The 16,932-nt window shown below is 31.2% G+C and overlaps 1 protein-coding gene across 8 annotated transcripts in view; it reads left to right on the top strand.

Moving 5' to 3' along the window:
* The window catches only part of PCDH15 (protocadherin related 15), a 1,788,406-nt gene that overhangs the window by 1,240,063 nt on the left and 531,411 nt on the right, over window positions 1-16,932 (top strand). For all 8 annotated transcript variants that reach the window (XR_012417282.1, XM_065521086.2, XM_065521087.1 and 5 more), the window contains one exon: window positions 6,125-6,280. Coding sequence is in view for 7 of the 8 variants with exons in the window: in XM_065521086.2 (XP_065377158.1) it covers window positions 6,125-6,280 (156 nt within the window). In the remaining variant the exon portion in view is untranslated. The remainder of the gene's footprint in view (window positions 1-6,124; window positions 6,281-16,932) is intronic.

Consider the following 16,932-nt stretch of genomic DNA (forward strand, 5'->3'; position numbering starts at 1 on the left):
ATGTTCATGCCATGCCAGTTTTTCATAAACTTTTGATGCAGTGGTTATTAAAGATGGCTTAAAGTCACTGTGTTTTGTTTTGTTTTAAAATTTCTCAGAGAAATAACAATTAAATACTCATTGGCTTGAATCTATAGCCAGGGAGCAAGGGGTAGGGCCAAGTGGTAGATCCATATCTGATTATACTATCTTTTTAGCAGCAGTTAGATAAAAATATATTTTCCAGAGAAAGTGATCCCAATCATGTTTTCTACATTTGCTCATTGAGGCAATAAAATATCTCTTAATGGCGACATTTGAATAATTATGGCTGCAATAGAATTAAAAGCAAACAATGTAAACAAAAACATTTTTATTTTATTTTATTTTTTTAAATTTATTTATTATTATTATACTTTAAGTTGTAGGGTACATGTGCATAACGTGCAGGTTTGTTACATATGACATTTTTAACATTGTGTTAAAAATAAGCTGATAAACATGATCTTCATGAAAATTTTTGAGGGTGAATGTAAAGCACAAAAATACCTAACACTGAAATATTTGTATTTAATTAGAAAGCATTTACATGAGATTGTATGACTATGAACTGTTTCATCATTTTAAACTTGGTTCATAAGATTTTCCCTTATGATCATCATGTACTTTTATTTCTATTTCTTATTTTATTTTTTGCTCACTAAAGTTACATAAATTTTCAGCACCCAAAAATAAAAAAAAAATGAAAGGAGAAGTTACAAAATTAAAAGTCATGAAAGAGAAACAACCAAAATGTGATATTTGCGGTGAACATGAAGAGTCTCAGTAATAAAGGCGCATCACATAAAAATTTTGAAATGCCAAATGATTGTCTCACATGGCCGATATGCTCTCATCACTGTTGGGCATGTGATAATAATGGTCATGACAATATCCACAATTAAAGTAATAACAGAAAGAAAAGTATGACTCTGGTACAGTCCTATAATACTTATCTCAAAATCCTGGGCAAAATTTTAAAAGCATTTGAAACAAGAGAAATTATGCTCATAACAACATCAAATAGCTTCTTTTTTTCAGACTCTAACTTGGTAGCTGCACAAAGAGCTTACTCCTCTGTCCAGGCCAGTGTCCATTTAACTGCTAAGTTTAGTAGTTTTATCTCGACATTGTATCTTTCATCTCCATCCATCAACATAACTTTAGTATAAGACCTCTTAGTTGTCACTCATATAAACTAATTGCTCTCTACCACCTATCTTGATTCAACCTATTCTACATTCAGTGCGCTGAAACAGAGACTGTGTCCGCAGATGCCTTTTCAGTGCAAACTGTTTTCTATCTGGCTCTTGAGTTTCCCTAGATTCAAGATGCACCCTGTCTATATAATTTCTTTTTTATTTAGAAACATACGAGCTACAATCTAAGAAAACTAATCTAATTATTGTCCCATGACCACAATCCAATTTTTTCTTATCATGCCTTCCCTGATGTTCTTTTGAACATAAACTTTGAAATCACTATTATCCAGTGCTATCAGTTGAATTTTATGTACTACTAAGACATATCTTAAATGCTGTTTCTGTATAAATTATTTCCTAATAACACTGGTATGCAATTCCTTATTCTAAAATCCATATTATTTAATAGCATTTTTGACTTACTTTTTGTATGATCACCTCATATCAGTTTTATAAAAGTTGCTTTTAGTGTCCAAGGACTATGTCATATTATTCCTAACCCACATTAAATTTTTCATATAGCAAATAACTACCATTAAATGGACTGAATGTCCTTAATAATTCACTGTGAAAAATCTATAGATGTATCTACGTGTCACATATGAGTAATAGTATTTTCAAATTGATATTGTCTTTTTAGGTAATATCTTTGGTAAATATGCTACTATTCGTTGTGAAAATTTAATTTGTGAAGGACACTGACAACTCTGGGCAGCCATTTCCTTTAAGTTTGCTTTTTTATTTAAAAATCATTTCTAAAACATGCAATATCTTATTTCCTTTCACTGTCTTCCACATTACTTGTGAAATAGTAATGATTATGTTATAAAGGTAGTAAGTCCATAGACAGAAATATCATAACAAAAAAAAATTCACTCGTGAGGATTGGATAAACTTTGCCTATACTTTATGAAAAATAAAATCAGTTCCTACAGATTTTCCAAAAATTCATTCCCTGCCCCCCAAATCATTAAGACTTCCAAATCATTTGGTTTCTAGAAAAAAATATACATTGGATTGAAGATTTGTGCTATAATCTACACTGCTAATATCAACAAATCCCCTATAAAAACTTTAATTTTCATGTTGAATCCTAAGTGATTGATAAATTCATAACAAAAATTTCTATTTAAGATTTTTTCTTTTTTAGAATTACAAAATTTTTACATTTTTGTGGGGACTTTTTTTTTCTTCACACTCTCAAATCCACTTTTTAATGATAGTATCCTTTAACTGTTGATATATATCTTTCCTGATACACATATCATAACCTATACACAGGTACTCTAATACACAAATGTGCAAGTATGCATTCAGAGTATTGTGTTAAGCACTCATTTTTAAATTGAAAGAATAGCTTGCATGTTTAAGTATATATGAATGGTAATAGTTTTAAATAATTACATGAACACAATTTCTACATAGCTTTTTTTTTCTTCTTTGTTTGATGAATAAAGCAATAAAGAAAATCAGAAAAGATCAAATTACCACGACTTATTTTTGCCACCAGTTATGAAAGATAAAGCAAAATTTCCCTAACACATTCTTAAGCATTTTGGAGTCCCTAAACTCCCACTAATCGACTTAGTAGGACTGTACTTTTATTTATGACCTTCTTATACAGCAGAATCGAATCTATGCCAATACAAAATTACATTGTGTGTTATATATTAGCCACAGGGAATTTTTGCCTCCGGTGTGATCCATTATGGTTATAATTTATTGCCCTCTAAGTTCTAGCCATACTACTAAAAGTTGCATAGGGAACTAAAGTTGAGAGTGACAACAGTTCCAGGTGACCTGGTTAGATCTAATTTATGGGTACTTAGCAGGACTAAGTGAAGCTTCAGTACACAGTGCATTTGATCCTCTATTTGATAAGATTGTGACCTTTTGGTCCCAGTGGTACCACTCCATGTAGAATTATAAATTGAGATAGACTGTTTTTATAGGTCTCTCTTGCAATAATTGGAAGATAAATAACTTTAAAAGTACGTAATTCACCTCATTGTCTTCCAAGAGGTGTGCCAAGGGCAAATAGGACACATATTTATTTTGTTTTTAATTTACAATTAAAATATACTGGACCTCCCTTAAAAAGTCTATTAAAGCAAACACTTAAAAGCTGGTAGTAAAAATGGAGGTCATCTAATTCAAATTATTTCCAGGAAACTTCTAAGAGCTAGTCTTTTTCAATGGTCTTTTATCCTCCAACTGGCATATTTCAGCGATGGGTCTTGTTTTATAGAATAGTCTGTTCTTTTCTATGTCACGTTTTCCTCCTGATTTTTCTTTATTTTACAAAGACAAATGTGAAAAAAGAAATTGAAGCATAACAAATATCTTAGCTCATAGTGGCAGAGGAAAAGTAATTGGAGGTGAGAAGGTACAAATTTATTTCTAACATAACCTATACTCTTCTACTGATAAGAATCTCTGCTCTATTTGTTGTTTTTTAAAACTCTTATGGGTTCATAGTAGGTGTATGTATTTATGAGTTGCATGAGATGTTTTGATACAGGCACATAATTATTTAGTGTCAATTTGGCTTAAGAGAAGCCCTCTACTTATGGTGAAAACATGCCTTGAAATATTTTTCACCTATTTTTCTTATTTCTGCTCTCTAAAACTACAGTAAATAAACTAATGGATGTTTCCATAACAACCATTTAGATATTTGGTAAATCATATGTTGTTAAATTTAAAATCCTCCAATTTTATACATTCTCAAAAGTGTTCAAATGTCTCTTCTATGCACCTGTAAAATGGTACCTGTTATAAGTTACCTATATATTATTAATGCCTGATAGTATTAATTAATATACAATGTGCATTAGTGTTTCATAGCCCATTTACAGTGCTGGCATGTAAAATAAACTTTTAGCTATCAAAATTTCACAATTAAATTTTTACATTAATGTTTGTAGCCATCTATTACATTTGGGTGATTGATTTTTTTTCTATTACACATTGGAGGATAAAATTTATTATTGTAAAAGTTTACCATTTTGTAACCCGTTATTATTACTTATTAAGATGACTTTGAACCATGTCTTTTGTCACTAAATGTATTATACATCCTTCCAAGATTTGTGACATTCACAGATTTTATACACATGATTTTAATGCCTTCATTTGTATCAGTGATTAAAGGTGAAATTGAGTAGATATGAAAACACAGAGCTATGTGTCATTTTATTAGAGACCTCCTTTCATATGTCAGTGATGCCTCAATTTATTCTTTCTAGGTAGCATCATTCATATAGATGCAAATTCAAGTCAACTTTCTTTTTCTTTGTTGGCCATGAAAATATCTTGAAACTAAATATTGATTTCCTTCATGTATATATAGTTTCTATGGCATTTTTCTCATTTACAAATGTGGTATGCATTATATATTTTATTTTTTCACTCTATTGGATATTTATTTTTTAAATAAATAAAATAGGATATGTATTTAATCCATTAGGTGTTTAACATAAGCCTAGTATAGTCTAATCACATGCAGTATTTACAATCCTCATTGGTGTAACGATTAGCCTTAATGTTAGATGAATAAATGAAGCATAAAGATACTTTGTACTTTTTCCTGGATCACACAGTTAGTAGGTTATGGAACTGGAAGTCATGCAGTTTGACTCCAGGTCATCTGCCTTAGGCACAGGGCTGGTACTGGAAAGAGGGATACCATCATGACTAAAATAACACACAGGTTTTATTGAGCTTCCAATCTAGTGAAGGCAGACAAACCAAAACACATACATAAAGTATTTAATAAGTCAAATTTTGGGTGAGAAATGCAATAAAGAAAAATAAATTGGAAGAAATTTGAAAGGAGAGGTCAGGTTGGAGACAAGGTTTTTAAGATGGAGGAGTCAGGATAGGACACTGCAAAAATGATATATTTAGAGATAAAATTGTTTAAGCTTAAAAGAGGTTAAAAATCACAAAGCAATGTTTTGTAGTATTCAATACTCTTACTCTGGAGTCAAATAGTGGTAGGTGTGCATTCCAGCTCTGAAAGGTCTTAGCCATGGGATTTGAGGAAGTATACCTTTGATGATACCTTTCCCCTTCAAGGAATTTATTATAAAAATTATTAGACAAGCATATGCTTATGTATAATATGTATTGAAATATTGTTTATAATGACAAAATATAATAACCTGTAATAGGTCATTGTAAATTATTACTTGGATACATTATGCTATATTACTTGGATACATTATGCTATAGGCTTACAATGAAGTATAATGTTACTGTCACATAATATAACTTCATAGTAGTATACAAAAAATTCTATAGTAAATCTATATTTACAAACATGAACTGATATTCACTGTGTGCCTGTGTGTCTATAATAGGTACATATTTTGGGAAAGAAAAAGATTAGCACAATAAGCATTTAAATGTATAGAATGAGTAAGTTTAGTTGGTTGGATTTTAGATTTTCTCTTTTGATAATCAATATTTTAAATTTGATCAGCAATGAACATAATATTTTATTTAAAAAAACATAAAAGTTAAACAATATCTCTTCTCCAGGAATTTATTAACACTTTTTTCAAAGTAAAAGTTTATATTCTTGCTTCTTCAATCTTTGGAGGGACAAACTTCCTTTCATCCCATCAATTCTAAGCATTAATTTTGTAGTTGCATTCATCAGCCATCCACTAACAGTGAGCATAATGCTACCTGAAGTCCACACACCGAGATACAAAATTAAACAATAAATTAATTATGATTGTCCTCTCTTGTCCTGAAAATGATCATTTTCTTCTGGATTATTATAACTTAAAAATAAACAAGAATAGAAAAATGTACTGAATCAACAAGTGCTTTGACAGTGATGAGAAGCTTTGTTTTTAATTAGTATTTTTAAAGATGTAATTTCTACATTGCAGCCACCGATGAACATACACTCCATTGTGGTGCAGGTCCAGTGCGTCAACAAAAAAGTGGGCACGATTATCTACCATGAAGTGCGAATAGTGGTGAGAGACAGGAATGACAACTCACCCACTTTCAAGCATGAAAGCTACTATGCCACAGTAAACGAGGTCAGTTTCTATTTACTCTCTCTCTCTGTCCTTTCTGTTGATATATGTATCTAACTATATACAATAAATGTTTATAAATTATTCCTTTAAAATTATGAGTTTAACTGTTTAGAAATACCAGGAAAACATTAAAAAAAAAATAGGCCTCAGAAGAAATATATGACTTCTGATGTTATTTTAGGAATTCATTTAACTATGGGAAAAATAATTTAATGTATTTATAATAATAGATATTTTATTTTTCATCATCTTTGAAAAGTTATTGCCTAGATCCATGTACATGCTTATTTCGGCATAACAAGAGTTATTATTATTATCCTAAGGCATTTATCTAATACAAATACATTGTCTTTGTATTTCTGAGGTGATCATACTAATGAAATACTGGAAGAAAATGTCTGCAATTCTATAAATGTAAAGTTATAGAATCGCAATAGAAATGTAAAGTTTCTGTATTTTAAAATCAAGTTCTGAAATATCTAAAAAGTAAATACAAATCACAACTGAATTCATGTAGAAAAATGCTGATCAAATTAGAAAAATTATATTCAAAAGTAGTATTACGGCCGGGCGCGGTGGCTCAAGCCTGTAATCCCAGCACTTTGGGAGGCCGAGACAGGCGGATCACAAGGTCAGGAGATCGAGACCATCCTGGCTAACCCGGTGAAACCCCGTCTCTACTAAAAAAATACAAAAAACTAGCCGGGCGAGGTGGCGGCGCCTGTAGTCCCAGCTACTCAGGAGGCTGAGGCAGGAGAATGGCGTAAACCCGGGAGGCGGAGCTTGCAGTGAGCTGAGATCCGGCCACTGCACTCCAGCCTGGGCGACCGAGCGAGACTCCGTCTCAAAAAAAAAAAAAAAAAAAGTAGTATTACAACAATTTTAGGACGTGCTTGTTTGTTGTTTTGCTTTGTTTGATTTTCTCTTTTGGCTAAAATGTATAAATGAAGCGCTTTTATGTTTTTTTAAACCGTGGTTACTTCATTAATTATTTTTAGTTAATTCAGCTACAAAATATGTCTAGAGTACCTCTAATGTGACCTATTATGTATATGTTAGATACATGAAAAAATGAATTATATTAAAGTGATAGTACATATTTTAGCAGACCATCTTTACATTTCAAGATTTTTAAAAAATCTTTACATACCTGCTTTATAGGAGAAGAACTGTAATTTGTGAATTAAACAAATCATTTGGGCCTTTAACTTCTACATTCTTTTTGAAATTACTAAAAATATTTTTTAGTTATTTCACATTCTTCTGTTCATAAAAGTTTGAAGAAATTATATTCCTCATAATCTGAAACTTTCTAGATTATATAACTTAAAAACAAAACATAAACTCCTATTTAAATTTAACAAGACAAATTACTGGTCGATAAATGCTTCACCTCTTTGAGTCACTTTTGTTTAACGAGTTTCTACTGTAATGGCAGATGCTAATTAATTTCCAAGTAACTAGTTTTAATTATATATAAACGATCTTATTTTGTAATACACCCTTTGAGTTATATATGCTTTGTTCAGTTGAGTGCTAACTTTATTTTGGCATAAAATGATAGGTGAATTATCTTAGGTAGCAAAGCTACTTACAGATTCTGTATATATATATATATGTATATACAGATTCTGTAATATTTGCTAGTTCTGTATACATATGTGTGGTGTGTGTGTGTGTGTGTGTATATATACATATATATATATATATATATACAGATTCTGTAAGTAGATTTGCTAGTTCTGGGATACATGTGCAGAACATGCAGGTTTGTTACATAGGTATACACATGCCATCTGTATATGTGTGGGTATATATATTTGTATATATGTGTGTGTATATATATGAATATACATATACACACACACACACACACACACAGATTCTGTAAGTAGATTTGTTAGTTCTGGGATACATGTGCAGAACGTGTAGGTTTGTTACATAGGTATAAACGTGCCATGGTGGTTTGCTGCTCCCATCAACACATCATCTACATTACGTATTTCTCCTAATGCTATCCCTCTCCTACCCCCACACACCCCAACAGGCCCCGGTATGTGATGTTTTTCTCCCTGTGTCCATGTGTTCTCATTGTTCAACTCCCACTTATGAGTGAGAACATGTGGTGTTTGGTTTTCTGTTCTTGTGTTAGTTTGCCAAGAATGATGGTTTCCAACCTCATCCATGTCCCTTACCATGCAAGTCTCAAAATTTCATTTGTCTTTTTTTACTTATTTATTTTTATGAAATAATCCCTGATTATTTACATGTATAGATCTTCAATTTATTCAAACCCTAAACTCCTAAACACCAGAGTGATAAAATTATAGAAAAGGTAAAGATTTGATCTTAAACATTATTTCGAGAAGCTTATTATGCTTTAGAGGTTTTTGAACTGGTAAGTTCAACCATATGCATATCCCTTTAGGTAACTGAGGCAATCCTATCCCATTGACATTATGGTCATATCTTCCGTGGTTTGATAATATCAAATGTGTGTACTTGATGATCATATTTTTCACCTTTGATTTTGCCCATACTCTCTATATTTACTTTCTTAAAAAAAAAAAGTGCATTTAAACCTTGAAATAGCATTAAAAGAAAAAATAGAAATTTAGCTGTTATTCTCATTTTTCATTTGAATAGTTCTTCCATAGTACTAGTACTTAATTTAGTTCAATGAATTATAAATTATGAATTATCTATTAGTTTAGTTGATATGAATTATCTATTATGAATCATGTATTAGAAAGATGCATTAAAATTATATACACACATACATATATATGTGTATATGTATAAATAGATATTCCTATCTCATCCATCTACAATGCTGTGTTTATAATAAAATTAAATAAAATGAGTTTTTTTCTGTGCAAGATTGCAAGATATTTTTCATACTATTTCTCCTTTTAGTATAAGACATGAAGTTTATACAATTAAGAAAGATCTAAATGTTTTTCCAAGAAAAATCATTCACAGTTTAATAGATTGGGAATGTCAAAATATTTCACACTTCATTAAAATGCAAAAGACAGGTATAATAAAGCATTATCACAGATTTATAAAGGAAGCTTCCACAATTAAAGTCTTGATTAGTCACTCTTTTTATTCACTATGAGAAATCTGAGAACTGGAGCAGTGGTGTAAATTTATGGTTATAAAATTGACCATGAAGTTGGGAATAAAACTCAATTCCTTAGTTCAATCATCCATTCATTACTTATCAAGAGACATTCTAGTATTCTAAATTATAACTACTTTCATGTACCTTATTTTACAAATAAATATGATTTACATTTATGGTATTATATCATAATCACAATCAGCACTTTTATGAATGCATTAAATACTACCCTCTTATGCTCTCTGTAAACATGTTCTTCTATTAGTTTGTCAAGAATTCACCAAAACATGATTAGTTCCTCTATCTAAATGTTGAACACGGGTTATAACAAGATTTCAAATGTCTTTCTCATGAGCAAGACATAAGACATTGAAATATTTTTCTCTTTTTAAGTGAAGACTCAATTAGTTTTAAACAATTGTATTGTTAAGTAAATAGTTTGCCTGGTTTCAAGAAAAAATTACACAGTTGCTGATCATTCTTAAGCAATTTTTGGAGGCAAATCTTTCTTGACAGTGATGTCAGGTTTTTGAGGTGTATCTCACTCCCTAACATTTCTTTTGATGTAAGTAAACAAGAGCAAGTCATGGCTGACATAATGTTTCCTTGAGCATGTGAAGAATTTGTCTCAAGTTAATATAGACCTTATATGTGTGTTGGATTTTAATGATCTTTTCACTGAGAGCAAATTTTTCAGTCAATATTAATTTATTTTTATCATCCTGAGGCAGACAGAAAGGAAATATAAAAACCTATAAAGCATGTGTTACCTATAGTATATTAAAATAAATTAAAATTCATTGTTTATGGAGCTGTTTCTATATTTTGAGCACTGTAGTAATCTCTTTTTTTTTATGCACATTACCTTATTTAGTCTTCACAGTAGCTTTACAAGGAAGGAATATCCCTGTTTTAGAAATGAGAAAATTGATGCTTGGAAGATCATGTAATTTGAATTAAAGCCTCCCAAAGATATCTACACACTTATCTGGCAAAAATAACTTTGCAGATGTGATTAAGGTTATGGAAGTTAATAGGGAGATTAATCCTGGATTACTCTGGTAGGCCCAATCTCAATGTGAGCCCTTAAAAGGAAAGAATGTTCTCTGGCTAGAGTCACAGAGAGGCAAGGGAAGAGGAACTGGATAAGATGAGGCTTAAGGGGAGATCAAAGACAATCTAAGACTTAGAAGGACTTAGCCACTCTGCTGGTTTTGAACATGAATGGAGCAAGAATATATATAACATAAAAATTAATAAAATAAAATAAAAATAAATAACATAAAAATAAATAAATACAGTCAATAATCTGAATGCGCTTGGAAGTGAATTTATTTTCAGAGTCTACAGAAATACAATCCTACAGACATCTTGGTTTTAGTTTGGTGAGAGCCATCTCTGACTTCTGACTAACCAAACTGTGTGAGAGTAAATTATATTAATTTAAGCCACAAAATTTATGATAATTTTTATGACAGCAATAGAAATCTAATGCGAAATTTCTCCCAGTAACTGTCAAAATACGTAAAGAAAAAAAAAAGAGCAACGAAACATACGATTTGAACATTGAAATCAGCAAAATTTACCTGATGTGTTATAAAATAATGTATATAAAATAATGTATCCAACAACTATGAAATTTATTCTTTTCAGGCACATGGATGAAACATGTAAAAGAATTTACCAAATGCTGGGTTTTCATGGAGGTATCAACATGTCCCACGTGGCTAAACTTATACAGAATATATTTTCTAATCATCAAACAATTGAGCTTAAAATCAATAAATACAATAAAAATAAACTAGAAATATTCTTTATATTTGGAAAATGGCATTTGATTAAATACTTACAGATGACATTATTATATGTAGAACTACCCAATAGTATTTACAGAAAAAAAAATTACAGTAAAATGAGTTTGGCAAGTTTAGCGCAGACAAGGTCAATTTTTTTTTTTTTTTTTTTTTTTTTTTTTTGCTTTGTTGCCCAGGCTGGAGTGCAATGGCACGATCTTGGCTCAGTGCAACCTCTGCCTCCCGGGTTCAAGCGATTTTCCTGCCTCAGCCTCCTGAGTAGTTGGAATTACAAGCACACGCCACCACACCCAGCTAATTTTGTATTTTTAGTAGAGATGGGGTTTCTCCATATTGGTCAGGCTGGTCTTGAACTCCTGACTTCTAGTGATCCACCTGCCTCTGCCTCCCAAAGCACTGAGATTACAGGCATGAGCCACTGCGCCCATCCAATATTTTTTTAAAGAAATAAATTTTATACATCAACAACAAATAAAAAATTAATTTTTTAAAAGTAATCCATGGATTATAATACGTACCAAAATGGAGTTTTAATTATATTTATTTAATTTTTAAGTCCAATTAAACTTTTAATTGAAAGAAAATATACTCTTATGTTTTGGTAGAGATATGGAGTAATCACAACTTTCATACATTGTTGGTAGATATGTAAATTGGCACAATTACATTAATTATTTTGTAACGTCAGCAAACACTGAACAGAGAGACCCCCTATGACTCAGCAATTCTACTCTGTTTAATATACCCACAATAAATCAGTGCATGTGCATATCAAAAATCATGCTGAGAAAGATTCTTCAAAGATTTTCCATCATAGCCAAATCTGCTGACAATACAAATATACAATGATGCTGGTGCTGGATTACCATTTGTTAGTTTCATTTATCTTTCTCAAAAACATTTCATTTAATTTGTTCTGTACTTCAAATTTCTCACCTGAAAACAAGAATGGTAGTATTAGAATTTTTGCCTCACAAGGTTCAGTGAAGACACGTAATAAATTTTAAAATAGAAAGAAAAAGCCCCGCAAATTTTCAGTGTATAATATATAACCTGCATATTTTGTGACTCTTGTAACAGACTATCTGAAACTGGTTGTCTTTATACCACTTACCTGCATCAATACTGCATATGTATTTGCCTTTTGTTATAATATCTACCCCCTTAAAATTGAATCTTCATTAAAGCTGGCACGTTGTTTGTCATTGAGTAGAACAATGTCTTGCACATTACAGAAGTACTATAAGTAGATTTATCATTAAATTAGGAATGGCACGGTTGTCATACAGAAAAATATCCTATAACATACATGTTTCTATGTTGATGTTCCTGAGATAGAAAGCAAGAGTTTGTTTTGAGTTAAATTTGTGAAGAAGCTCATATAGAGTACATTTTTTAAAGAAATGAGTAAAACCTTTCCAGATTATTGTAATAAATTACATATATTAAAACAAGAATGATGACAAGAACAACAAAAACACTTTTTAAAACTTGATAAATATGAATTACAGTCTACTTACAAAACATTAGGGAGAAATTATATATTTATCCATTATATGACTGTTATGCCACTTGAGATATTTTTACCCTACTTTTCATGTCCCAGAAATACTAAAGTCACTGATTAAGCAACATTGATATGATTCCCCTTTGAACAAATGTCCCTTTTCTTTTCGTCGAAAGGTTTTTCTAGATGCACAGCTTTATAAGGATCAATGCAAGGAGTCCCAAGTGCTTCATAGTCAGCTTAATGAATTTATGTTTAATCAAGTTCTGTTTCTTTCAGTATTAATAATATGAAATTTTAAAGGATACTTCATAAATTTACATTTGAAATGCCATTCACAATTTAGGAAGGTGAATATTAGCAGTTTAAATAACCTTGAGTTTCTGGAAGAATCAAGTTTTTTGGTAAATATTGACATAACAAGTATACGGAAAATTATGTCCTGCTTACCAGGTTAAATGCCTGCAAACTTTAGATTTATATTAATTTTAATGTTTACTTTTCTTACTCCTTTTGCCATTAGGCATACTCATTAGGAACTAATTTCACACTAGACCAATTTTAAATTTGTTCTTATCCAAATTTGCTTATAATAAGAATACTGCATAGATATGTTTACCACATTTCTGACATCATACCTCCTGACTTTGAATGAAATAAAGGCATTTTAAATAATAAGTGAATTCTAATAATTACCATTGAGTTACCATTTATTAATTGCATCGTGTGTCAAGCAAATTCTAAGTGTTTTCTATGAAATAACTTACTTAATACTTATAATTACCCACAGACTCAACCTTTGTGTGTTCATTGTTTTCACTTTACAGATGAGAAAGTGTAGAAATAGGGAAGCATTAATGAATTTGCTCAAGATCTCACTGGTGATAAGGAGTCACTCTAAGTCAGTAATCAAAACATTCTCACTCCAAAACTGAGCACTTGATCACCATATGGTATACATGCATTAGGCAAGAGACTGATAGGACTTGAGTACATAGAGAAAATTCCATGCAATTTTGAAAATTCATATTTATTTCCCAAGTCTTAACATCTGAAAGTGTAGAGTGTATGACCATTAATATGAATAAATATTAATATCAATTTCAAAAAAGTTGCACTTGATTCAGTTTAGTAAAATAATCATGTGCGAGGTTCAGTGTTATGAGAAAAGGGAATAATCTATTGAATCACACAGCATAGGTTTCAGTTTTAGGATGACCACTTCCTACTTGCATAATAATGGAAAATTAATTAATTTCTAATGGACTTAGTTTTCTCAATTTTATTTATTTTTAATAAACTATAATACTTTTTGGGTAGTTATTACAGATTAAAGGATACAGAGAATGTAAAGGATACAGAGGATGTATCATGAGACCTCTGGTGCTGAGTGCATGCAATGAGTAGATAACACTCATTGAATGGTAGGAACGATGATGACAATGAGCTTTCTAATTATATCCAGCAGCTTCTGCTTTCATCCAAATATGATTCCTAAAATATTATTCTAAAAGCAAAATACACCTATTTTCACCATGAAGCATTTCATTTTGAGGAAATATTTTATTTAACTTTACAGTTGACCCTTGGATAACACGAATTTTAACTGTGAGGGTCCACTTGTTCATGGATTTTTTCAATCAAACATAGATGGAAAATACAGTGTTCATGGATGTGAAACCTGTGTGGGTTTTACGGGATGAATTAAGAAATTGAGTATGTGTAGATTTTGGTATATAAATGAATCCTGGTACTAATAATTTGCCTATACCAAGGGACAACTGTATTTTTGTTTTTACCACCTTATTTTATGGAATAGCTATATGTCATGTCAATTCTAATTATATTTTTAGTTATATTTTTGACATAAGAAAAATAAATGGTTAACATAGTGGTATAACCAAACAAAATGAAGAATACTAAATCCCGTGTAACAGCAAGACTAATAAACATACTTTTAAACTTCATTGTATTCATAGATGGGCACTTTCCCTATGATACATTTGTCAATTCAAATCAATACAAGTTCTGATTTTTATTCTATTCAGACTTTGTGAGATTAACAACCATAAAATACCCTTTAATTGATCATGAGGGGACACTGTAAAATACCTTACTTACAAAATAATAGCTATAGGATGAAGAATAGAATGATAGGAAGATGATGATGTAGGATCAAAGTTCAATGGCTCAAAAAGCAGATGTGATTATATGGTTATAAAAAGTTATAATTGACTGAGTATATAACCTTGAATAACTTTTCAATAGAATCCCACAAATTTATGAAAAAAAATCTAAAGGTAATGAAATGGTACCCATCAAGTTGAACACCCTGCCCAACTATATGCATAATAGTTAGCTCACCATAGAGGTAATTATTACTGAAATGCCAGGGCTTTGGTCTAGGTCCTGCTGCTCACCACACAGAAAGCCAATCACTGAGGCAACAAGCATTGCCAGAAGAGAGGGATTTAATCAGGTGCTTCAGCCAAGGAGATGGGAGATTAGCCTCAAATTCGTTTCTCTGACTGACTAAAATGAAAGGTTTATATAACAGTGAAGAAAAGTAATCATATGTGGGAAAATGGGAATTAGGGTGGGGAAATGAAGGCCAATAAGAAGCAGGTGCTTGGTTAGACAATCAAGACAAGTGAGGGGTCTGGCATCTCATTTTCCAGATGTGGTGACCTGGTAAACTCCAGTTCCTTGAAACTATCTGAGAGGTCTAATGGTTGGTTTCCTGGGAAAGGAACTCAGACAAGGCAAATGTAACTTTTGCAAGTTTCAGGACTGGGAGCGTCAGTTTCTAGGTTTATTTAGAAGAAAACACAAACATCAGTTCTATGGGATGATTAGACCAGTTTCAGTATTTCTTCTTACCTGTTATTATATGCTGATTTAATTAGCAATTTCATTTTAATGGGTTTTTAAATGTTTTAGCTTTTCTTTGAAATTTTAAAGGAATGACTAAAAACATTTTTAATGGCCGGGTGCAGTGGCTCACGCCAGTAATGCCAGCACTTTGGGAGGCCGAGGCGGGTGGTGGATCACGAGGTCAGGAGATCAAGACCATCGTGGTTAACACGGTGGAATGCCATCTCTGCTAAAAATTCAAAAAATCAGCTGGATGTGGTGGTGGGTGCCTGTAGTCCCAGCTACTTGGAAGGCTGAGGCAGGAGACTGTCGTGAACCTGGGAGGCGGGGCTTGCAGTGAGCTAAGATCGCGCCACTGCACTCCAGCCTGGGTGACAGAGCAAGACTCCATCTCAAAAAAAAAAAAAAATATATATATATATATACACACACACACACACACACACACACACACATATATATATATAAATGATTTTATCAATTAGCAGGCACAAAAAAACTGAACTTTAGCCAAATGAAAGCACAGAATAGCATGAAGATCTATCTCTTCTTCTCTGTTTACTCTCTTTCACTCTTTATCTTATTAAATTTGTTGACAAATAATTGGTTCAATGTGCATTATATTTATAAAATTAAATGTAATAAAAGTAAAGTTATATTATCTTTAAACATTATTTTTCTTATATTAAATGATATATTCAAGTCTTGAGCTTTGTTATAATGAAAATGGTAATGGAAGTGGTCTATTTATAACTATATTTTACATTATTTAAATAATATTAGAACAATTTAGATCTAACTGATATTTTAATAGATGTGATAGACTTCTCATATGTCCCATATACAGTTCCCTGATTGTTAACTTCTTAAATTAATGTAGTACATGTTTTGTAACAACTAATAAACAATATTGATACATTATTAATTCAAATTCATAACTTATTTAGATGGTTTTAGTTTTTACCTAATATCCTGTTTGTTTCCAGGTCCCCATACAGAATACCATATTAACTTTTAGTTGCTGTGTTTCTTCAGTCTCCTCTAAACCATGATAGTTTTTGCTTTTGTTTTCGTTTCTGATGACCTTGACAGTATTGAGATGCACTGGTCAGATAATATTTCTTTCCTCTTACTAATTGATAGTCACATAGAGGTAGATATGTGTGTGTATGATAAATAGATAGCATATGTTATATGTATATATAAGTATGTTATATATTAAGTGCATATATACCATGTAATTATATATAATATATACTATGTGTCATATATAAATATTTTATACAAATGAAGATTAAGTTGCAAATATGAAACTTCTTAAGCCCTTACC

The sequence above is a fragment of the Macaca fascicularis genome, chromosome 9, assembly GCF_037993035.2.
Source record: "Macaca fascicularis isolate 582-1 chromosome 9, T2T-MFA8v1.1".
NCBI lineage: Eukaryota > Metazoa > Chordata > Mammalia > Primates > Cercopithecidae > Macaca > Macaca fascicularis.